Source organism: Erythranthe guttata, chromosome 5 (assembly GCF_056151865.1).
Source record: "Erythranthe guttata isolate IM_541 chromosome 5, IM_541, whole genome shotgun sequence".
NCBI classification, from domain to species: Eukaryota; Viridiplantae; Streptophyta; class Magnoliopsida; order Lamiales; family Phrymaceae; genus Erythranthe; species Erythranthe guttata.
In genome coordinates this window covers 2,301,580-2,322,626 of record NC_142537.1, presented here as the reverse complement: position 1 = coordinate 2,322,626, position 21,047 = coordinate 2,301,580, and the positions used below count along the sequence as shown (strand labels likewise).

The window sequence follows — 21,047 nt, the reverse complement described above, 5'->3', positions numbered from 1 at the left end:
ACGTAGTTATATTCTTCAAATTACTTCGTAGTTTCAGACATGTCTTTCCTGGTTTCACTCATCTTGTCTCTAATCCTTTCGAATTACACACACACACACACGTGTGGGTGTGTGTGAAATACGAATACAAGCGGATGAAATTCGATGGCTTAAATGTTCTATAACAAACACCAATGATAAATACAGCAGCCAAGTACCGTTTCAATATTCAATAATGAAGCAAAGTTGTAATAAATAAATTCACACTTGAGGAATAATCGACCGAGAAGATTGAATGAATAGCAGAACATATTATATCTGATATGACAACTGTTAATTAATATTATAGAAATACGAATTTGTTTCGAACAATTACAACTTATGCACGACCTAACAACAATTATTCAAGAAGATAAGAAAACATGATGAAAATAGTTGTCCTATTACTCATAGATAAGGACTATTATTGGGAGACGAATTAGATAAGACGAGAATAAGAGAAACTTCCAAAACAATTCTTGATATTCGTTATCCTTCTCGAATTTCTTATTTCTCTAAGAAAAAATGTTATCTACGGTCCGATTCATTATAACACAAAATAAATCATCAAGATACGAATTTGGCTAGGGCATCATTCGAATTTCGAGCGACTACTCAAATAAATACCAAGAGGGGCACTAAATCGCACGAAAACTCGTTGTATAAGCTAACTCAAACAACTACTACCAAGTCTACCACAAGTTAAAGATAACCCATATAATCGAACTAAAAATTCGGAACGAATGACGAAACCGAGGCCAAAGTAATACGCAAACAAATGCAATTATTGAATCTTTCAAATTCTCATTAGACCGTTTAAAATTCCGAAAGTAGCGACCGCGATAGGCAGAGTCTTTAATCAGTTACAACCAAAAGAGCCCACACCTAAAAAACTCAAGAAACATGAAATTAAATACTTCCTCAAATTAACCTCAATTCACAGTTCCGAGATGTCAATCGTTAATCAATCGTGCAGGATGCCCAAGATATCTTCATCCCTGTACAAATGGTACCTGCATTTCACCACACCAAAATTCCCTCAATTTTTGAAAAAAAACCCCCAAAAAATAGATACAATTTGACTATATATATACATATATAGAAAACCCTAAAAAATAAAAACTCACTCTTTTTCACCCAATTTAACTTGGGTTCCGCCATATTCAGGCAAGAGAACAGTTTCTCCTTCTTTAACAGCGACTGGGATTGTGTTCCCGGATTTGTTCAGCAACCCCGGTCCAACTGCAACCACTTTACCGGAGTTCAGCTGGCAAAAAAAAATCGAATTAATTCTAGGATCAGGATTAAATCGATTCAGATTTTATAAAAGGGGGGAAAATAATTGAGAAATTAATACCTTGGATGATTTCTCAGGGAGAAGAATACCAGCTGTGGTTTTGGATGGAGCGACGATTTTCTCCACGAGGACTCTGTTGAGTGTTGGGATCAAACGCTTCGCCATTGCTCAACAAAAATGTGAAAAAAATGATTTGATTGTGCTACTGTGTGTGTGTGTGTTCACTGGTATTGGATTTGTTGGCGAGAGCGATAAATAGAAAGAGGGAGGTGGAAGATGGGTGTAGAAAGTTCTAGACTTTCTTGTTGAAGGGGATTAGGGTTTTACAAAGGGGTTTTGTTTTAAGTTGGGCCAAACGAAGCAAAATGTTTTTTTTTTTCTTTTTTTTTTTTTTGGGGGTAAATTACAACCTGGTTATAAAAATCCCCTATTGTTTGGAAAATTACAATCACCCCTCAACTATAAATCTTCTTACATGTCCACCTTTGTGGTTTCAAATTTAGTGAAATGTTCGAGATTATATGAAATATTATCACTTTTGTACCTGTTTTATCCCATTCGAACTCCACATTTTGAAGCAAGATGATCATAATATGCGTTTTTTGGCTTGTATATGATGACTGTGGTGCATCAAAAACTGTTTTTTTACACAAAACGAGTACAAAGTAGAGCACATTCCACGAAATCTAGATGATTATGTTGAATTTGACATCATAAGAGTGGAGATGTAAGGCAAAATCATAGTTAAGGGGTAGATGTAATTTACGTTTTTTTTTAAGTTGGATTAGGGTTTTAGGTTGAGGGTTTTTTATTTTAAAAATAATAATAATACACGTATTTTTTTTAATCAATTAAAGTAAATACTATTTACTTGAAATTGGAATTAGAAGTGAGAAGCAAAATAATAACATTGTAGTTAATCATACAATTTTGCCTTTTTCGAACCCAAACGTGTTTATAAAAGTTTCGACTTGTTTCATGTAAATACATGTATTTGGAAATACTATTTTTCTTTTAATCGTGTTATATGTCGAAAAATAGGAGATGGGCGAGATTCGCATGTATCAAATCTCCCAACGAGAGTTGGTGGGACACACTAAATCAGTTATTAAGAGCCATTTAGGGTGCATTTGGATGAGTGTGTTTGAATTTGAAAAGAGAATTCGATGTAATGACTTCAAATGACCTTTGAAGGGCAAATTACGGCCACCATCTGAGTTAACGTCAAATTACGAAAAAAATTCATGTTTGGGTAATTACAACCATCTTCCTCAACTATTTATTGTCTTACGAAAAATCCTTTCCTTTAATAAATAAATGTGACACCATAAGAGTGTACGTGTAAGATAATATATAAATGAGGGTGTGATTATAATTACCAAAACATGAGAGATTTTTTCGTAATTTCATCTTAGCCCAGGGGTGTTCCTAGTTTACCCGACTTCCAAATGAAATAGATGTGATATCCACTATAATAACTAAGGAAATAATTTAAATAAGAGCTAAATATTTAAATTTTATTGTCAAATGAGAATCAGTCCAAACAAACTTTATGAACTTGAAATCATTAAATCAAAAGTAAAATGCATATTTATGACATAATAATCCGAGAATAAAACTATAAAACCCGAGCAACAAATCTTCCAAGCACTGCATTACACTTTGCTCTTACTCGTTTTTTCGAAGTGGTGTATTAGCAAATCTCCAAGAAATGTTATAAAGAGCCTCACCTTGATTCTTTCCCGCCACTTGTTCGATCGGAACAGCTTCACAAATCTCTTTCAGATCGTCGCTCGTCAGTTTCACATTCACAGAACCCACATTGTCCACAAGATTCTTCGTCTTAGTCGTTCCTGAAAATATCACACGGTACAAAATAATAAAAATTTCGCCTTCAAAACCGCAAAAGAGGAAAATCGAACACATAAATTCATCATTCTCGTAACCTGGAATAGGTACAACGTCAGCTCCTTGATGAAGAACCCACGAGAGTGCGAGTTGAGCGGGCGTGCAATTGTGCTTTTTAGCCAATTCTTCTAAGCGAAAATAGATAGCTTTGTTCTTTTCCCAGTTCTCTCCCGTAAATCTCGGGTGGTTTTGCTAATAATAGAAAGTTAGTAAGTTTGCGTAAATAAAATTACGAAGGATTTTATTTATACAAATTCAAGAAACACACCAAGGCACTTTCTTGAGGTATGCTTTCCACAACTTTCTTCCCGCCGAAAAGCCCACGACCAACCGGACTGTATGCAACTATACCAATCCCAAGTTCCCTGTTATTAATTTCATAGGGAGAAAAAATCATTAGTTTCTGATAATTTTTTTACTAATTACGAACAAAAACTCTAAAAGCAAATGTGCAAGATTAATCCAAGAAACGTAAGTATACACGGTTTATGTTCAACGTTAAAGTTAAAAACGTAGGTGACTTTATATGAACTCTTGTGTTAGGTAAAATTGTACAATTCCGGAAGTAAGAAAGTATAACCTTACAAAAAAATGAAACGAACCTGCAAAGAGGAATTATGTCTTTCTCGATGTCACGAGTCCAAAGGGAATATTCCATTTGCAATGCAGTTATAGGATGCACAGCATGTGCCCTCTTTATAGTGTCTACACTAGCTTCAGACAAACCAATGTACTTAATTTTACCTTCTTCGACTAATTTCTTGAGTTCTTCCATCTGCAAACAACGAACCGACAAATTCATGACGACACTTCAAGAGCAAAACACGAGCACTCTGCCCTTAATAGAACATATACATATACGAAACGAATACAAGACTCACAGTTTCCTCGATAGGAACACTTGTGTCAATTCTGTGTATGTAATAAAGATCAATATAATCGACTTGGAGACGTTTCAAGCTAGCTTCACAGCAAGACCGCGCATACTCGGGAGTACCTTTAATTTTAATTCCCTCCGGCCCGAACGAAAAGAAACCAAATTTCGTCGCTAATTGAATTTTTTCACGGGGTAACTGCTTCAGCGCCTGAAGCATTCGAGTTTTTCTTTAATCGAACTTTCTGGTAGTTATTTTATATATATTTACAATAAACACTCGGAAGTGACACTATATTTAGTGTTTTTTACCTTTCCTACTAAGTACTCGTTTGCAAAGTTGGCACCGTAAACATCAGCAGTATCGAACAGAGTAATGCCCTGACCGAACGCCTCTTTAAGTATTTCGATTCCTTCTTCCAAAGGGAGGGCAGAGTTGTACATTCCAGTTAGGCCCATGCAACCATAGCCAATCTTCGAAACCTGCAGCAGAGAAGATGAAGTAAAACACACACAACAACAAACAAAATAAAACGGATACAGCAAACTATAGTTCTATATTCAGCCGGAGAATCGATCGACAAAGTACAGTGGCATCGATCATTTCTAGTGCGGATTCGTAGAAACACAGCGATTATTTGGATCATTTTCAATCGAAGCTAACAACATTCAAATTACGCAATTAAACAGAGATTCGTGTCATTTGAGTAAGTACCAAACCCACCCCCACCCCCACCCCCACCCCCAAAATCCATGATCTGAATTCTGAAACAGTTTTGTGAACTTGAAATACAAACACATTACCAGGAACAAAGTCAATAGCAAGACAAACAACAAAAAAAAGCGTGTTTCGTGTAATCAAATCTGTATATGTATACATTACTACAGAAATTATAAAAAAACGCCTTTAATTCATCATCAACGAATGATTAATCAAATTGAAGTTGCGAGAAGGTAAAAAAAATGTGGATAAATTAATTCACCTCAAGTCCTTGACTTCCCAACTTCACTGTCGAGATTTGCCCCGCCATTGCTCAGAGGAGAGAAGTTCAACTAAGTGAGAAGAAAAACAAATGATTGCAATCGGAAAAGGAAACCAGAAATTAAGAGAGTGGTAGGTAGGTAGTGTTTTTATATGAACATAGAACGGCCCAATTAGATTTATCTTTTAATTTTTAATTTTTAGTTTTTAATATTTTATATTTAAATTTTAATTTATTTTAATGAAGAGAGAGTAGGTAGATGTTTATTAGATTTTTTTTTTTTTTTTTTTTTTTTTTTTTATTTTGGGGATTGGTTGAAATGAAGTTGGTAAGTTTGAATTTATATAATTATTATGTAGCAAGAATATGTTACATCTTTGAAGTATAAAGAACAGTAAAAACGAGAAGTTAGAGCTTCGAACAATTCAGTATTTCTATCGAATATTTAAACGAGAAGATTTTACAGAAAAACTCTACAGACACCACCAAGTTACTATGGAGAACTAAATGGAACCGACATCAAGGCGCACAAGCTCATCCACTGATCACCAAAAGGATCCCGAATCTCACAAAGTAAAAGAATTTAGAGTTCAGGTCAAAGCCCAAAAGGATCCCGAATCTCACAAAGTAAAAGAATTTAGAGTTCAGGTCAAAGCTACGATTCTTACATGTGTCTTTATTGCCTCCACTCAATTCTTCCTTTATGTATAGGACTCGAGTCAACAATAGTTAGTTGTCGGTGAAGGTACCACCAGATGGTCAAATTATGACGTATACGGCGATGGTTTGTTTTTCACATTGGTTTATTAAGTGTGGGGTGGGGGTGGGGTGTGTAATGTAATGTTTTATTTGTAATAAGTTCAATATTTAAATAAGGAGGTATAATACTGAATTATAGTAATAATTGGTGAAAACAAGAAATACTTGTAACTAAGCAACAAAATAGTATTTCAAATAGATACCCCTTAAATCAATTCATTGAGGATTCATATTTTGGGCTACTGCAAAATCATTTATTTAGCCTACCTGGGTAACATGATTTTAACATCCATATCTTCAAAGCCCAACGGGCTCTAATATGTTCGTGAATTTATTTGTATACATTAAATTTGGTACTTGTCTTAATTACAATAATGATTCATGTAACATATAATAAATGAGAGGGATATTAATTTTTTTTCATATTAATTTCAAATTAATGATATTACAAAATCATATAGAATAAATAACATAAATGAAACATCGAGTGGTCGTGCCGGAGTGGTTATCGGGCATGACTAGAAATCATGTGGGCTTTGCCCGCGCAGGTTCGAATCCTGCCGACCACGTTTTTTTTATTTTGTTCATTTTTTTTTTAGGTTCAAAATGTTTTTTTATTTTGTTCATTTTTTTTAGGTTCAAAATGTCAAAATACTATATATTAAGGGTGCAAACTATAATTAAGACAATTATAACTGTTAAATTGCAATTTTTACATAATAATAAATTGGCAAATCAATTTTGTGCAATCGCTCAGATCACAGATTCACAAACCAAAACCCGAAAGCCCCAAAACTCACGGCACAGAGAAACAATGGTGAACGGCGACGACAAACCGAGCAGTCAGAAGTACGGCGTTCCACTCTACGGCGCAGCCTGGGTTCCCCCTTCCGCCGCCGCCGTCGTTAATGGAGACGCCGCTGCAGAATCGGATACCCCCGCTCCCCACACTGTGAAGCCCCATGTCGTCCTCGCCGGAGGCGGCGGAGAAGGCCACAGTGGAATACGGAATTCTCTCCTCCTCTCGTCCGCTGACCTCGATTCGAATTCCCTTTCTGATCAGCCCGTGAGTTTTCTGATCAATTATTCGCGTGCACGCACATTTATTGGGTGTCGGTATGAATTTGTGTTTCATATATCTGTGGTTATGAATCATGTGGGGGTTTACTCAGATTTTTCTTAGCTTATATGTGTTTTACCTTTGAGAATTGAGATTGATTTGTAATTTGGTAAAAAAAATTGGTCTTATCAAACGAGATTAAAGACTGGAGCTATTGGTATAGGAAAATTTATTGCAATGATTGTTTTTATACAGCAGTTATCACTCTCTCGTGTTTGGGATCAGTATAAACATGCTTTAGGATGTATGTAGTTGTCAAGATTTAAGATGTTACTTCAGTTATTAGTTTGAATATGTTTTTTCTCATTTTCTTTTGGGTTTAATTTACAAAGTTATGATTTTTTTCACTATATAAGGTGGCAGAACTCGGAACTGGCAGTGATTTGCCATACAGAATTGCAGTGCATCCTGGAGGAGAAGGCATTATTTGTTCGTTTCCCAAAAGTTGCAGGTATGTTTGGTTGCTTTTGTGTCAATGATAATGATGTAAACCTAATGCCTCAGCTTAGGAGTTTTATCCTTAGCAGATCTGGAATTGGCTACATGATTATCCGAAAGGGATATCCTGACATTGTGACCATACTCTTATTAAGCATAATGTAGACTATGATTAAGGGAGAATTAGAAATTCAGCCACTGGAACGAAACGCACCATGTTCTTTCAGATGAATACAAATTATTTAATCCATGAAAAACATAAATTGGCCAAAAAGTCTTGCTGAAATTCTTTATATTGCTTTATCCTCTAAAAATGTTTTTTTCCCTGTTTAACTGCTGTTCTGTGAAAGCAATAGTAATTTTTTGGTTGTTATTACCTTTTTGTTGCAATGACTTCCGTTAATGAGTTGTATTTGTTATGTAGATGGTTTGAATGGGATTTGAACACGGAGACAGATGAACACACTTTGAGTTTGAAATCATCTGATAATGCCCTTGAGCAATTGGAAGATGTTGGGCAACAATTAGCTATGACCTTTAACAGCGAAGGAAGTTTACTTGCTGTTGGTGGTGAGGTAAAAGAATTATAGTTCATCGTTTTGCCATTTTTTTGGATTTCGAGCTACATTATATTTCACTATTTCAACTTGGGAAACAGAAATCTGGACTTATTTTGCAATTACTTTTTTATATTTTTCTGGACCGTTTCTTGGATGAGTTGTCAGATTATGTTGTTTATGGATGACATCTTATGAATGATTGCGATTTCTGAATCATAACTAAGATGGGGGTGCCATACCTTTATGAATCAAAATTATATAGTAGATAATGGATTTCTTGTAGACTTTCTATTACTCTATATTTTATCCTTTTTTTTGGCCATTTTAGGTGCTATTTCTCTAGGACTCATTTAAAGACCTGATTGACTGTGTTATACATCCCTTTATGCATTCCTTTTCTAAGAAGTTGAGACTCCACTTTATTCAAGCGGAGTGTTGTATTTGCATAAAATTTCTTTTTTATCATCACATATTTGATGCAGCACAGGATGGCAAGTTAAGGGTTTTTAAGTGGCCAGCCATGGAAAGTACTCTCAGTGAGGACAATGCTCATCCTTCTGTGAAAGATTTGGATTTCAGGTTCTCCCTGCAAAATTGCATCATTTAACACAGACTAATTGCAGTTGGATGCTAGGTAACAACTTGTATGCAAAAATAAAATGTTGATTTTATTTATTCGGTTGCCTTTTGCAGCCCCGATGGAAAGTTTCTCGTCTCTCTTGGAGGTGGCCCTGGAAGGATTTGGAATGTCGCCACATCAACATCCGTAGCTTCTCTACCCAGGCAAAATGTAATTTTTTTTCTTAGAATATTTGGGACTAGCAAAATCAGGGTTTTGATTTTAAACACGGTCTCAAAATCTTTGCCTTTTCATTTTGGACATGAATTTAGGATTCAGCTGCAAATTAGAATGGTTTTATTTGTTTTCTTGAATAATCTGTTTCACCACTTCAGTTTTCCTTTCCTCTAAGTTTGTTTTACCTCTACAGGATGAGATTTTGGGTTTTTGCCGGTTCTCAAGGGCTACTGACATAGACCAAGTACTGTACATAACAGCAATGCGAGGTTAGCATATTATAGCAATACATTTTTCTACGCAGAAATAAAATATTGGCAACCGCACTCACCATTTCTGTGCCACATTCCATAGATAGAGGTGGTAGTATCGTGAAATGGAACACTAGTACATGGAAAAGGATAAGTTCAACACACGTTTCCCGAGATCCAATTTCTGCCTTTAACGTGTCACCTGATGGAAAGCTCCTTGCCATGTAAGAATATATAATAATTTACTTCTTCCTTTCTCAGTCTTTCATTTGTTTCAAACCATCTCTAACCGATAATATTGCAGAGGAACAATTCAAGGGGACATTTTTATTATGAGTTCTGCCAGAATGCGTGTGCTGACTGTTGTCAAGAAAGCACATCTTGGCCTCGTAACTGCATTGGCATTTTCGCTAGATTCAAGGTTTGTGAAGTCTTGTACTCTTTTTCTGGTGCACCATTTTAGCGGTTTTTTTGCATGCCTAACTGATGTGTGATTCCAACAGGGCCTTGGTATCTGCATCCTTAGATTCAAGTGCACGGGTGACTTTAATCAAGGATAAGAAGGAAAATGGTATGATTTTATCTTCTCTTTCATTTCGACCAACACAAAGTTAGTAATTACCTGGTTTAGTTTTGTTAGTTGGTTAACTAGCAAACAACCGAACACACCCCCAGGTAACTGGCATTGGCATTTTGCTATGTCTATCTCCTTAGTCTCGGTCTGTCAAATTGACTGGCAAATTGTCAATATAGGTTCCTACTTTTTAATCTGCTATCAAATATAAGTACATGATATTTGTCACAATTGCAAGTTAAGATGAAAAATAATGTCTCGTCATAGCTAATGAAGAGCTGACACCTTTTTTATTTTAATTTTAATTTTGTTTGTCTTTTTGTAAAATTCGAGGGTGAGGCGAGGGGTTAGGGAATAAAACAAAAAATCCCTGCGCAATTTCTTCATATAAAGCACTCATGTTGTTCTACATTTTTTAGTGTGCTCAGTTACTGAGGCTAAAGATTCCCCTCGTAGAAAATCCGACTCTGGAATTTGTGATTAGCTGGATTTTAGAAATTTTAGTTGAGTTAGACTGTAATCTGGCGAATTTTTCGGCATCGGATTCAAGCATCGAAATAGGAATGGAACTTCTACTTTTCATTTTTAAATTAATCATTTTTTTCCACTTGCTTATCACTTCAATTCGATTTTTCAGGAAACGGCTTGTGGATTATCGCTCTGATGATCCTTCTACTAGCGTTGGCTGTATATTATGCAAAAAGCATAGAACTTTTTCCTCTGAAACCGTGATTTTGCGAGTTGTGGAGCTGGCAATTCATTGACACCTCTAAAATACTATTTCTTAAATGTCTTTCTCGTGGAGATAGATAACAGTATTTAATTTTCGCAAATTCGAACAGTAGTATTCCGTCAGGTCGTTTTGTACTTTATATGAATGAATGCGCGTAAAAGTTGTTTAAACCCTAGTTTTCTTCTGTGATTTTGCATTTGAACAATCATGTAATAAGATCTTCAGAGAGCAAAGTAATAGCAAAATGATGTTACAATTTAGAGAAATTACCATAGAAAATTAGTTTATGTATATTCGTGTACGCATTCAATGTGCTGTATAGCAATTAGCACACCAACCTGAGAGAGAAGATATTCCAATGATATGTAGATTTAATCGAAGTTATGTATTCGAAAACATGGCTAATATGTGACAATAATCTATGTCCAAAGACGGTGAGATCAGCTTATCGACCTTGATTAGGCCCTAACCTACCAGTACTATATTAAAACATCGTTTATTCCTCAATTGAGGGTTAGAGATTGTATCTATCTATTGTGAAGCTCCTCGATTGTTGAAGCAAATTTCGAAGAACTAATTTGAATGGCAAACCACACCTTGAACAAAAACCAACACGTTTTTTTCTTCGTCTCCGCTTTCGATTTCCTTTCGTAAGTGTCAATCTCGGGCTTCCACTGAATCAATGTTCAACATGCAATAACTCATTGTCGCTTCCTCTGGTAGAGCGAGTATCCAAGAAATGCAGACATCAGAAATGTCCAAAGCACCTACAGCAAATATGATGTCATATAGTTGTTTCTATAACGATATATGATGTCATAATATTAGCGGGGGCATTAGGGGAAAATAGAGTTTCGGGGAAGTACAGTGTTGATAGCCTGCCATCTCTCGAGACGTTTAATCCTGGATTGCATCTCCTCGATAACGCCTTCCAGTGGAGAAGCTTCTCTACTTGGTGACGACTCTGAAGCTGAACTGCTGCCCTGTTTTAACCATATGATTTATTACATTAATCTCCTCACTAAACAAATCAATTTTCCAACTAACCAATGATCGTCAGTTTCCTTATTCGGTCAAAAGGAAGGGGGTGCTTTATTTTAATCATGTTCTTACGTTTTTTTATTAAGATACCATTGTTCTTTTAATAATAACGAAAACCCATCCAGCGTAAAAATTAAAATTAATACCTGAGATTGTATGTATTCGACAAGCTCTTGCAATCTCGCAGCTTGCTGAGAATGAATCCCATTTGAACTCCTCTCTGCCGCAGGTAACCTTTCCAGAATTATCTCCAGATAACTCTGAGAAAGAAGAGAAGAATGAACTGGCGAAAAATGATATTTTATTTATAAAAAAAAAAATTGAAAATTAATCCAGTCATCAATATGTATAGTGAGAACCTTTGTGGTATATGAACCATCCAGCTTAAGAGTTGAACCAGCAGCTACCACAGTTTCTTTATTAACCCCTTTAATTTGGAGATAAGGACTGGAGACATCTTGTAAATGATCTATCTCAATAAGAATCTATAAAAACCCAAAAATAATTAAGCTGAGATGATATTTATCTATTTCAATGCCGTTTAAATATACATGTCAACAGTGTCATCATCTGATTGAATGCTGAGGATTCAATCGAGTCGATTCTGGTAATTTACTTGAGGTCAAAAGGGTAATTAATAGATGTATAACCTTTCCATCTTGGTAAATACAGGCAGATGCTTCAATATACGCCACAGCTTGATACCTGTTATCACAGGGATATTTCATTTACAGGAAATAAAAAATAAAGAAGACAAAAAACGGAAAGAATAAGAAGCACCGTAAGCTTTTACAAAATATGTAACGTACCCCAGATTAAGAAGACCTGCTACTGTACTGATGCTGATATCAAAATCGACTTTTGGCTGAATAATAAAGTTTCCTTCTCTAATAGGCTTCAAGAAAGAAGAGGGCGGTCGACGAATCAAATGAACATCAAACATATTTTCCGGAAAAAAATAGATGAAAAAGCTACTAGAAAAGTAACAAATTATTTTCTAATAAAAGGCAAACCTCTCGGATTAACAGGGCAAATCTACCCTCGCATATTCTGACTCTTATACAATCACCTTCTGTCAGCTGTCCATTAGCAGGTATTCCAGACAGCCGCAGATATATATCAATGAAATTTTGAACTGAACTGCATATCTTACTCGAATCAAGAATTTTTAGAATATCTTGGTAAGCAACCTGTGAATAAAATAATCCCCATCAGATGGATTACATTCAAAAATCGGTATAGCAACAGAAAAAGATAACTTACTTGCTTATTACTTTTCAACACAAACAATGAGCTCTCAGGCGAAAGCACTGGGTCGAAGTCATTTCTAATCTTCAGCTGCATCAGAAAAACGTTCATAATCACAATCTTTTTGGAGAACTGATAAACATTTGTATTGTCTGTTATCATAAAAGTAATCAAAAGCTGCACCCCCGAGCAAATTTTGCTCCGAGAGGTATTTAAATTTCAAATTAACTACTGTTATACCTCCGACCGATTATATTTATGCAAAATTTACCAATAGTTCTAAAATAAATGCAGTAAGAAACTAACATGAGCTTCAACAAGATGTGGTTCAATGTGTTGCTGGAATATTGGAAACACAGTCATCATAATTTCATTTTGGGACACGAAGCATCCAGCTCTACTTTTGTCTCTTTGAACCCGAGAAATAAGATGTGAATGAACCCCTCCAACCTGCACGACATGCAATTACTTTCGAACTGGTACTTTACTCGAAAGTGAGTAATCTTGAAAGTAAATGAAGCTGATTCAGTATATTTGGTCCATCATACTTACAACAGCAATCCACAAGTCCAGACGTCTTCTGATATCGGGATGCAAAGCATAAATGCCTTCAAAAATTACCTGGCCAAAAAAAAAAGGATAACTCATCCTCAGCATTTTTGCTTCTCTTTCTGTAAGAAAAATGTCGTAATTACTTTTGCACATGAAAATGAACCCGAGCATACAAACTAACGAAGTAGCAAAGCAATTTCATGTCATACCACCCCACAATCTTCAGATACTTCAAGCTCTTTGAAACCACTCCGAGCACCAGTCTCCAGATCAAATACAGGTACCTTTGTTCTACGGCAATTTCTTATGTCGTCAATGTTCTGAAATAGCCAAAATGACAAAATAGTTTTACATGGGAGGAAAAGATCGTACTAGCAAGGATGTTAAATCTGATTCATTGTCCACATGCATCTAGAATATTTTCCACCTAACACTTTCAGACTTCTCACCTTCAAACAAGTTTCTATTATGGCATAATAGGAGACTAAATTATTGGCCAAGAGCTATTGCAGGGAGTTATACCATATAATATCAATGACCATTCACATTACACCCTATGATTGTACAATGTGATGGTGCATGGACCAAATGGTGTCCACGTAGGGAAATGTGGGCCCCTTTTGATTTATTATTTTTTTTGTCTGAGAAATGAAGAACCGCAATTAAATGTTCCTTGAGGCTTCAAAAAGATAAAAGTCATCAAAGTTTTACAGTAGGTAAAACTATCATTTGAGAACATGCCCCGCAAATATTTATTCTTATTAATTCTAAACAAGAGTTTTAAATTCTCCATACATTAACTCGAAAAATCAACCTGTCAATGTAATTCAGAAGAAACAAGCACTTAACAAAGATATTTACTGGGTGTTCCATGTGCATTGTAACTATCAAATAAGTCATGTGTCCTGAGTATCTTATCATACAGACTTACGACATTGATAAAATTGTACAGATGTCAAATGTAGAAAACATATAATAGTGGAGAAGAAATTAAAAACTGCATACTTTTGACAGTAAATCCAGATCAAGAGAGCTGAAGTCATCGTACTTAAAATCCTTCGTTTGTTCAGTTTTGTAGTAACTTTCAAGGGAAATTACTTCACAGCCAACAATGTTTGCCATCTTACGAGCCAAACTCGTCTTCCCCGATCCACTTGGACCTCCTACAACAAGGTTAAGAGGCGAACAAAAGGTACTGTAATATTCACTATTGGCCATCGTAGGAATATCTCTATTTACTAAATCAGGGGACATCATATACCCAAAAACAAATTGTTCTAGCATAGAAAGCAAGTAGTGACCTACTGTTTTGGACATTTGAAAAGGATAAACTTGGACTTTTGGTTATTCTATTAACTTGAAAGAATAAATAAGACTTAACAAGAACATAGCAATGTTTAGCACCTTTGGATTTTACCTCTGAATAAAGTATGGGTTTCTAATTATGTGTGTATGTGTGTGTGAGAGAGAGAGAGAGAAGTCCATCATACCAATTCCAACTACGACTGGAAGTCCCTTATTCTCCAACAACGCCTGCAATAGTTATATGTATATTCAAGATTGTGCTCACTAAAGATTGTGGTGGACTACAGCTCAAACTCCAAAAGCAAGAAGCTCGTAAGTGATCACATTATCTACAAAGAAAAACACTTACCTGTATTGCTTGTACAGCAAGAAGCAATCCTCTATCCAAGTCATATGAGTCAGGCATTGGAGCAAGCTGCAGATTATCCCTGGAAGAGGGAGGACCTGTGATTGTTTCATGAGAACAACCGCTCCATACGGAGAAAATATTTTTTTAAAAAAATTGACCCATATCTTTCTAGTTCACTTGCAAGTACATTTTTGGGGAGAATTTTCATTACTAGCAAAAAGGACATACCAGTGACATATCCATCAGATAGGAGAGGATTTGGTGGGATAAAATGCCATGTTGCCATGACAGGTTCCATCTTAGACTTGGTCGGAGACCGAGTCCACGGCTGAGGTAAATCCTCAAACCGAGTGACCAAGTTAGGAGCTATACGAAGCGGCTTTGGAGCTGCAATCAACCTTTCTTGAGTAGTAACTGGAGTAACACTAGACAAAAGTGGGGGTGTATTAAGCCGTGGAACCCCTGCAATGTGGATAAATCATTTATAAAGAGATATGGCCGATAATGAAATAAACTTGATCAGAACTGATAATATCAAAATAAAAGCCTTAGGTTAACCATCTCTCTCTCAAAAGTGTTTTTCTCAAATTAATAATCAGGCCACACAACTCAACCATTCAAATCCTCATAATCACTACATTTCGAAGTACTTTAAAGGGTTTTACTTGGCTGACCATGAATTTAAAACATAAAAATAACCTTTTTATTGATATATTAGTGAGATAAGAAATATAAATGGGAGGAAGCTAAGAACAGAGAGGCTATGGACATATATATAGGTCAGGCTGGGGCCTGTGTGTGTGTGTGTGTGTGTGTGTATGTGTGCATGTGTGTGTGTGTGTGTGGTGGGGGTGCGCTTGTGTGTTCGTAATTACATAATCCAAGTTCAAACCTTGTCTCTCAAGTATCATCTCGAGATATGATTTTGTGATCCACGGTCCGGTTATACCCATCCTTGATGATTCAGTTCCAACTATCTACAGAAGACATTGACTGCATCAAACATAAGTTCAACTCCAGAGTTTCCTTGTTACTGAAGGACTCACCAGTAATCCAACTTTTGCTACGCTATGTGATACCAGAAAAGGCATATCAATAGTGAATATTGTGTAGACAGTACAATAGCAACTAAAAGTTAAATAATGAGATACATGAACTAGCAAGCAAACAGATGAGCTAAAATGACCACAAATTCTGAGGTTCAAGGGATGAACAGAGAACTACAAACGCAAAAAAATGAACATAGCATGCCATGAGGAGCCAAAGTGGGCACAAGATACAGTTAGAACAGCAAAAAAGCTAAACAATGAGGCAAATGGATTTAACAATGAGGTGTACAGTATAACGTTACTAACTACACAACTAACAGAAATTCTGAAGTTAGGCATTAAATACAACATCCTTAACAAATTATTCATTCAAACATGAAAGATCCACACGGTCAGCATATAAGCAATAAGAGCTCATACAACCGTGCAGAGATCAATGAAGGAATGTGTCAAATAGCTTCTAGGTGAAGGAAAACGACAAATGTGTGGGATGACGTGAAGAAATCATAGTCTATGGTTAACTCTACACGGAAGAAAGACATCTTCCTTTTCTGGGTTATATATTGCCAGGGAGAGGATGAGAAGGATATGAAGTATATCATTTAATTGACTTTGAGGGAAGGCTTGAAGCAGTAGTTCACTTGCAGCAAGCATTTATCCCCATAGTTGCAAAAAGTGACTCGTGCTAGTTCACTAGCTATCCTTGATATTTAATCATAATGATTCTTGAGAAACAAATATCAGGAGCAACAAAATGTGCAAACATAGTAATAGACCAGCATCAGAACCCAAAGATATGTGCATTAACAGATACTGACACCAAGGTTAGTAAACAGAAATACTAAAAACATGGTAGAGAGCAAATTCAAAAGTTCCACTTTGGCCACAAAAAATGAGTAACACCAAATATTAAAAGGAAGAAAAGAAGTCAGGTGGACACTAATAACACACACAGTCCCAATTCAGTTAACAGTACTGGGAATTTTATTAACATTGTTAAAGGAAGAAGAGTCCATACTTTTCTACTTGTGCCTCTGAGTACCAAGTAGGTCTCTCCTAGAGTATCAATTGTTTCCAACGACACTGAAAGATTGCCATCAATAACTGAGGTTGATGCTCTTTTATAACTGACTACCACCGTATATCCCAAGGCCAGCAAACCACCCAGAGTCATCCGGCCAACCTGATACATTGTCCAAACGATAAGTAATGCATAATAGCCCTGACAGAACAGCTGCAGGGTAAGATCTGTGAAGAATTAGCAGTGACATGTTTCCGATAAAAGCAACAGAAGTGCTATTACTATACATAAGTTTTTGTAATAAGTAACACTACCTTGGAAAGCAACAAATCTCAGAATTCAAACATAAAAGTATCAGGGCACAGTATCAGGCATAGGAACTTCAATACAAAGACCACTGATTGCTGAGTTGATTATTAGGCAAAAATAAGCAAAAATTAAAAAGCAATGAATAATTACTTCCTCAAGTTATTAATAAGGTACGTGACAAGGTAACCACAGTAAACAATTGTCAGGATAATTTACTCGTAGAACTTGAATTAGTTCAGCTGATATATATATGAATAATAAATTATATATAGGTGAAAGCAATAGCAACGAAAACATTGGAATTGGGAACATCTGGAATTCTAGATTTGATCCCCTTATTATTGCCAAAAAAAAAACAGTAGTGACTAAATAATTGTAAAACAAAGATGTTTTAACTTATAGAGGATGTACTCGAAAAAATTACACGTCGAGTATTTTACCTCAAATTCAGCTCTAGGCCGGATGATGTAATTTTTATCAACAATCCTTTGATCTCCCAGCGAGAGATAATATTTGATACCGGATTGCCGTACCTTGATCCAATCATTTATCCGTGCTTCTTCACTTGCAGAAGGGGGTCTCAAGTACATCTCAATAAAACTTGAAGCAAAAATCCACAAGCTCAGATTCTACTAACATAAAGAAAATGACAAATGAAACGGCAAGTGACCATCTTCATGGAAGGCTAAAGTAAAATTCCACTAAGCAACTTACTTGTCAAATTGTGCTTCCTTTCCATGGAAAATGTAGGCAGCGTGTCCACTTTGAGACTGTCATAGCCAACGAATTCCAATTCAGAGCATTTTGACATATGAAACAAACAAGTGTGTAAAATTCAATTCCTAAACTATAACATACCTCACTTTTGCATTTGATCTTGTAAATTGGCTCTCGAAATGATGAAACAAAACTGTTGTTAATTCTGATCTACAGAAGAAATCAAACCAGTCAAGAATAAGAAGAAAAATAGTCATAAAAAGTTAAGCTGCCAGTATACTACATGCCAACCTGCGCGTGATGGAGGTCAGGCTCAATATGCTTTCTGAAGAGTGGGAAAATGCTGTCAATGAGGTAGTCCAACGAACACGACTCTCCAATATCGTATTGGACTTTAGAAAGTAAACTAAAGTGAACACCACCAACCTGATTCCCCATACATATAGGAAATTAATCAAACCCATAGAAGTATTTGATGTGACTTGAGCCTCAAGAATATCGAAGAAAAGCAGTTAACAAGAGCACCTAGATAGGTGAAATTTATACGTAACAACTTCTAATATATAAATTACCACAGCAACTCGTATATCTAGCAAAGAGCGTAGTCTCGCGTGCAAGGCATAAGTACCATCAACTATTACCTACAAACGAAATATGAAGTATCAAACTCAATAGACTTGGATTCAGTTTAGGAAAAAGCGGTAATAGTAAGAAGATTTACCACCCCAGATGAAATGCTTTTTATAACATTTGAACCTATACGTCTTCTTTCTTGAAAATCAAATAATGGAGTCGATGTATCTCTGCCATTTATCAAGTCCTATTGCAAAAGAACACCCAGTTTAAAATTCATATTTTCAATCTGCATAAAGTAAATTCGAACTCAACATATATTACCAAAGCCAAACACCAAATAAGGTTTTACTAGAGGCTTTAAAAGTGTTTACGGGGGAATGGCATGTGCCATGGAGTGGGGCAGTTGTAAGTTGCTTTGAGGCAATTATGAGAAGCATTTCACTTGAGGAGCACATGCCGTGGGCTCAGGACATATGCCTTTCGAGGCACAAGTCATTAGGTATATACTTTTTACTCCAAAAGTTCCTTTCTCAATTTCGGAGTGCCGAGATGCTAAATTATGTTATCAACATTTCTCGAAGTTCAAATGCATCTTAAAAAATCCTCCTTACCTCATGGTTTTTCACATTTGTGAAACAGTTGGATTATTGTTCAAGAGCATGAATTCAATTCTTCCTCCTTTTTTACGATCATTTCATTACCAAATTATATTCCGAAATCTGTTTTTTCCCTAGTTTTACAACTATGTTAGACTAACTACTTAATTTAATTATACTTTGTATATTCTATATAAAGTTTATTGGGGCTTATGCCGTCCCACCCCCTAGACACATGATACGCCTCAACAAACCTTCCCACTATACACAGGTTTTACCAAAAGAACTTGTCAGCAAGATATCAAGTCTCTGGGAAGAATAACTCAGAAATGCACTAGTATAGCTATCTTCAATCCAGGCATAGACAAATATGTCCGATACAGTTATCACCGAAATCAAGAAAGATTTCTCTTACCTACATGACAGTGCACATGAAAGGAAAAAAAAAAAAAAAACATACCTCGAGATTCTGCACAAGAAGGTCAAAATCAATTGAATCCAAATCATGCCCATCATCAACTCCAGTGCGATAGTTATCCATTGACATAACAGTGCAACCAATTACGGATGCCACCTTTTCAGATAAGCTTCAAGAACCATAACATTAACATTAACATTAACATTTAGGGTGACAATCCAAAAAAAGGTGATGCTAAATAAAGCTTCAAAAAAAGAAAGGACCAGCAATCAATAGTGACACTAGAAACAAAAAAAAAAAAAAAAAAAAAAAAAAAAAAACGTAAATGAGAAAGACCTTGATTTTCCTGATCCGATTGGACCTCCTATTCCAATAGTGACCACTCCATCTTTCTTTGACCTGAGCTCTTGAATAGATTTCACCAGCAAGTAGTAACCATGATCAAATGACTGCAAATGCCAACAATCGTCATTCTTAAAAAACTGCGAAGTACCTACACTTCATATGTGGGGATACCAATGCCTAAACCCGAACACCGATACTTCAATCTTTAAACAAAATGTAGAAGAAAAACCAAATAGAGAAGGGGGAAAAAAATTACATTCCACCTACCTCGTCCCGAACATGAAATGTAGAATATCCCCAACTAATTAATTCATAATATAAAATTAGAACTGCAGATATTCAGATAACGGTGGGATCATCCACAACAATGTTGTAGTACCCGATCAAACTCGAACTTCAATTTTTCTAATAATTAATCAAATCAGAAACAATCCACATAAACACAAAACAGATATAATCATGCATCCGCAACTCCCAAAACTTCTCACAAGATTCAGGCAGAAAACAATTTCGACAAAGAAAACCATTTTTACCAATTCACAATTTGTAAATAAAACTGGAATTGAAAGCCGAAAGGGGAAATAAACTAAACAAATCAAAAAAATTAAAAAATTAAAAAATTAAAAAACCATACCACGTGTAGAGGGAGAGACTGGAGGATGGATGGGGAAGAAGAAGAAGCAGCAGAAGTTGAAGGCTGCTGTTGGTAGAAATCGCGCCCGCCTTCTTGTAATACTCGCTGCACCACCTGATCATCCATCAATTTTTTGCCCTCACTCTCTCACACACACTAATACACCAAAATTGCAGCTTTTTTTGGGGGAAAAAATTGAAAATGGAGGAAAAATCTATGCTAGGTGAGAGAAATTCGATGTTTGATGAAGGCGTGGAGCACTGAAAAAGAGAATATTGGGTGTTGCTTTCTGGGATTTTACTCTTACGGAACTGTAGAATATCTGTTTTTTTTTTTTTTTTTTCTCGCCTGATTCTAATTTAATAATGCATATTTAGTATTTCGGTTTTCGGGTTTCGGTTTTCGGGTTTCGATAAATACAATTGCAAGGTAATTTCGTGTCTCGGGATATTTTTGCCCTAAAGTGATTGGATAAGTTTAATTGAATCGAGGAAAAAAATTGACGTCCGAACATTCTCTTATAAATAGAGAGAATTTCTCCGAAGAAAATTACTGACTTGGCCTGTCAGCCTAACT

At 35.9% G+C, this 21,047-nt stretch overlaps 4 protein-coding genes and 1 non-coding gene across 6 annotated transcripts; 2 read left to right on the top strand and 3 right to left on the bottom strand.

Annotated features, from left to right (window-relative positions):
* Positions 1 to 802: 802 nt before the first annotated feature.
* LOC105966067 (10 kDa chaperonin, mitochondrial) lies at positions 803 to 1,624 on the bottom strand. Its single transcript, XM_012990612.2, has 3 exons — positions 1,376 to 1,624; positions 1,146 to 1,285; positions 803 to 1,031 (listed from the first exon to the last, which is right to left on the bottom strand). Exons 1-3 carry the CDS (start codon positions 1,478 to 1,480, stop codon positions 983 to 985), a joined length of 294 nt encoding a protein of 97 aa, XP_012846066.1. The 5' UTR covers positions 1,481 to 1,624; the 3' UTR covers positions 803 to 982.
* Positions 1,625 to 2,614: 990 nt separating this feature from the next.
* On the bottom strand, positions 2,615 to 20,998 carry LOC105966087 (P-loop containing nucleoside triphosphate hydrolases superfamily protein). Of its 2 annotated transcripts, XM_088818517.1 has the most exons (27): positions 20,472 to 20,802; positions 19,829 to 19,941; positions 19,535 to 19,661; positions 18,624 to 18,722; positions 18,475 to 18,543; positions 18,194 to 18,328; positions 18,044 to 18,112; positions 17,900 to 17,955; positions 17,626 to 17,785; positions 16,874 to 17,038; positions 15,699 to 15,783; positions 15,035 to 15,268; positions 14,807 to 14,901; positions 14,643 to 14,685; positions 14,158 to 14,315; positions 13,362 to 13,472; positions 13,153 to 13,221; positions 12,907 to 13,050; positions 12,616 to 12,690; positions 12,366 to 12,542; positions 12,162 to 12,247; positions 12,003 to 12,057; positions 11,712 to 11,837; positions 11,499 to 11,612; positions 11,178 to 11,294; positions 10,968 to 11,078; positions 2,615 to 2,628 (listed from the first exon to the last, which is right to left on the bottom strand). In XM_088818517.1, the coding sequence occupies exons 1-26, from the start codon at positions 20,595 to 20,597 to the stop codon at positions 11,013 to 11,015; spliced, it is 2,874 nt and encodes a 957-aa protein (XP_088674643.1). In that variant the 5' UTR covers positions 20,598 to 20,802; the 3' UTR covers positions 2,615 to 2,628; positions 10,968 to 11,012. The 2 variants fall into 2 exon arrangements, with proteins under 2 accessions (XP_088674643.1, XP_012846089.2); XM_012990635.2 differs by lacking the exon at positions 2,615 to 2,628 and having other exon boundaries at positions 10,568 to 11,078; positions 20,472 to 20,998.
* LOC105966182 (perakine reductase) lies at positions 2,812 to 5,291 on the bottom strand. The gene is made up of 7 exons (XM_012990748.2): positions 5,081 to 5,291; positions 4,410 to 4,580; positions 4,105 to 4,308; positions 3,826 to 3,998; positions 3,492 to 3,588; positions 3,262 to 3,415; positions 2,812 to 3,168 (listed from the first exon to the last, which is right to left on the bottom strand). The coding sequence occupies exons 1-7, from the start codon at positions 5,126 to 5,128 to the stop codon at positions 2,984 to 2,986; spliced, it is 1,032 nt and encodes a 343-aa protein (XP_012846202.1). The 5' UTR covers positions 5,129 to 5,291; the 3' UTR covers positions 2,812 to 2,983.
* On the top strand, positions 6,327 to 6,408 carry TRNAS-AGA (transfer RNA serine (anticodon AGA)). Its single transcript has one exon. It is a non-coding gene; the product is annotated as a tRNA-Ser (tRNA).
* On the top strand, positions 6,472 to 10,577 carry STL2P (SEC12P-like 2 protein). Its single transcript, XM_012990636.2, has 10 exons — positions 6,472 to 6,905; positions 7,316 to 7,410; positions 7,822 to 7,972; positions 8,445 to 8,536; positions 8,651 to 8,747; positions 8,947 to 9,022; positions 9,108 to 9,228; positions 9,309 to 9,425; positions 9,508 to 9,575; positions 10,216 to 10,577. Exons 1-10 carry the CDS (start codon positions 6,483 to 6,485, stop codon positions 10,308 to 10,310), a joined length of 1,335 nt encoding a protein of 444 aa, XP_012846090.2. The 5' UTR covers positions 6,472 to 6,482; the 3' UTR covers positions 10,311 to 10,577.
* Positions 20,999 to 21,047: the final 49 nt, after the last annotated feature.

What these genes read in the sequence shown, in the direction of transcription:
- LOC105966087 (XM_012990635.2), bottom strand. Translation starts at nt 20,597, where the DNA reads ATGGATGATCAGGTGGTGCAGCGAGTATTACAAGAAGGCGGGCGCGAT. An exon ending in ATCTGATGGATATGTCACTG is followed by an intron (nt 14,902 to 15,034) that starts GTATGTCCTTTT and finishes AAACAATCACAG; the next exon opens with GTCCTCCCTCTTCCAGGGAT. An exon ending in GATGGCAGGCTATCAACACT is followed by an intron (nt 11,079 to 11,177) that starts GTACTTCCCCGA and finishes TATTTGCTGTAG; the next exon opens with GTGCTTTGGACATTTCTGAT.
- STL2P (XM_012990636.2), top strand. Translation starts at nt 6,483, where the DNA reads ATGTCAAAATACTATATATTAAGGGTGCAAACTATAATTAAGACAATT. An exon ending in GTGAAAGATTTGGATTTCAG is followed by an intron (nt 8,537 to 8,650) that starts GTTCTCCCTGCA and finishes TGCCTTTTGCAG; the next exon opens with CCCCGATGGAAAGTTTCTCG. An exon ending in GCATTTTCGCTAGATTCAAG is followed by an intron (nt 9,426 to 9,507) that starts GTTTGTGAAGTC and finishes TGATTCCAACAG; the next exon opens with GGCCTTGGTATCTGCATCCT.
- LOC105966067 (XM_012990612.2), bottom strand. Translation starts at nt 1,480, where the DNA reads ATGGCGAAGCGTTTGATCCCAACACTCAACAGAGTCCTCGTGGAGAAA. An exon ending in TCCCTGAGAAATCATCCAAG is followed by an intron (nt 1,286 to 1,375) that starts GTATTAATTTCT and finishes TTTTTTTGCCAG; the next exon opens with CTGAACTCCGGTAAAGTGGT. An exon ending in GTTAAATTGGGTGAAAAAGA is followed by an intron (nt 1,032 to 1,145) that starts GTGAGTTTTTAT and finishes GGTGAAATGCAG; the next exon opens with GTACCATTTGTACAGGGATG.
- LOC105966182 (XM_012990748.2), bottom strand. Translation starts at nt 5,128, where the DNA reads ATGGCGGGGCAAATCTCGACAGTGAAGTTGGGAAGTCAAGGACTTGAG. An exon ending in TGGGAAGTCAAGGACTTGAG is followed by an intron (nt 4,581 to 5,080) that starts GTGAATTAATTT and finishes TCTCTGCTGCAG; the next exon opens with GTTTCGAAGATTGGCTATGG. An exon ending in GTGTTCCTATCGAGGAAACT is followed by an intron (nt 3,999 to 4,104) that starts GTGAGTCTTGTA and finishes CGTTGTTTGCAG; the next exon opens with ATGGAAGAACTCAAGAAATT.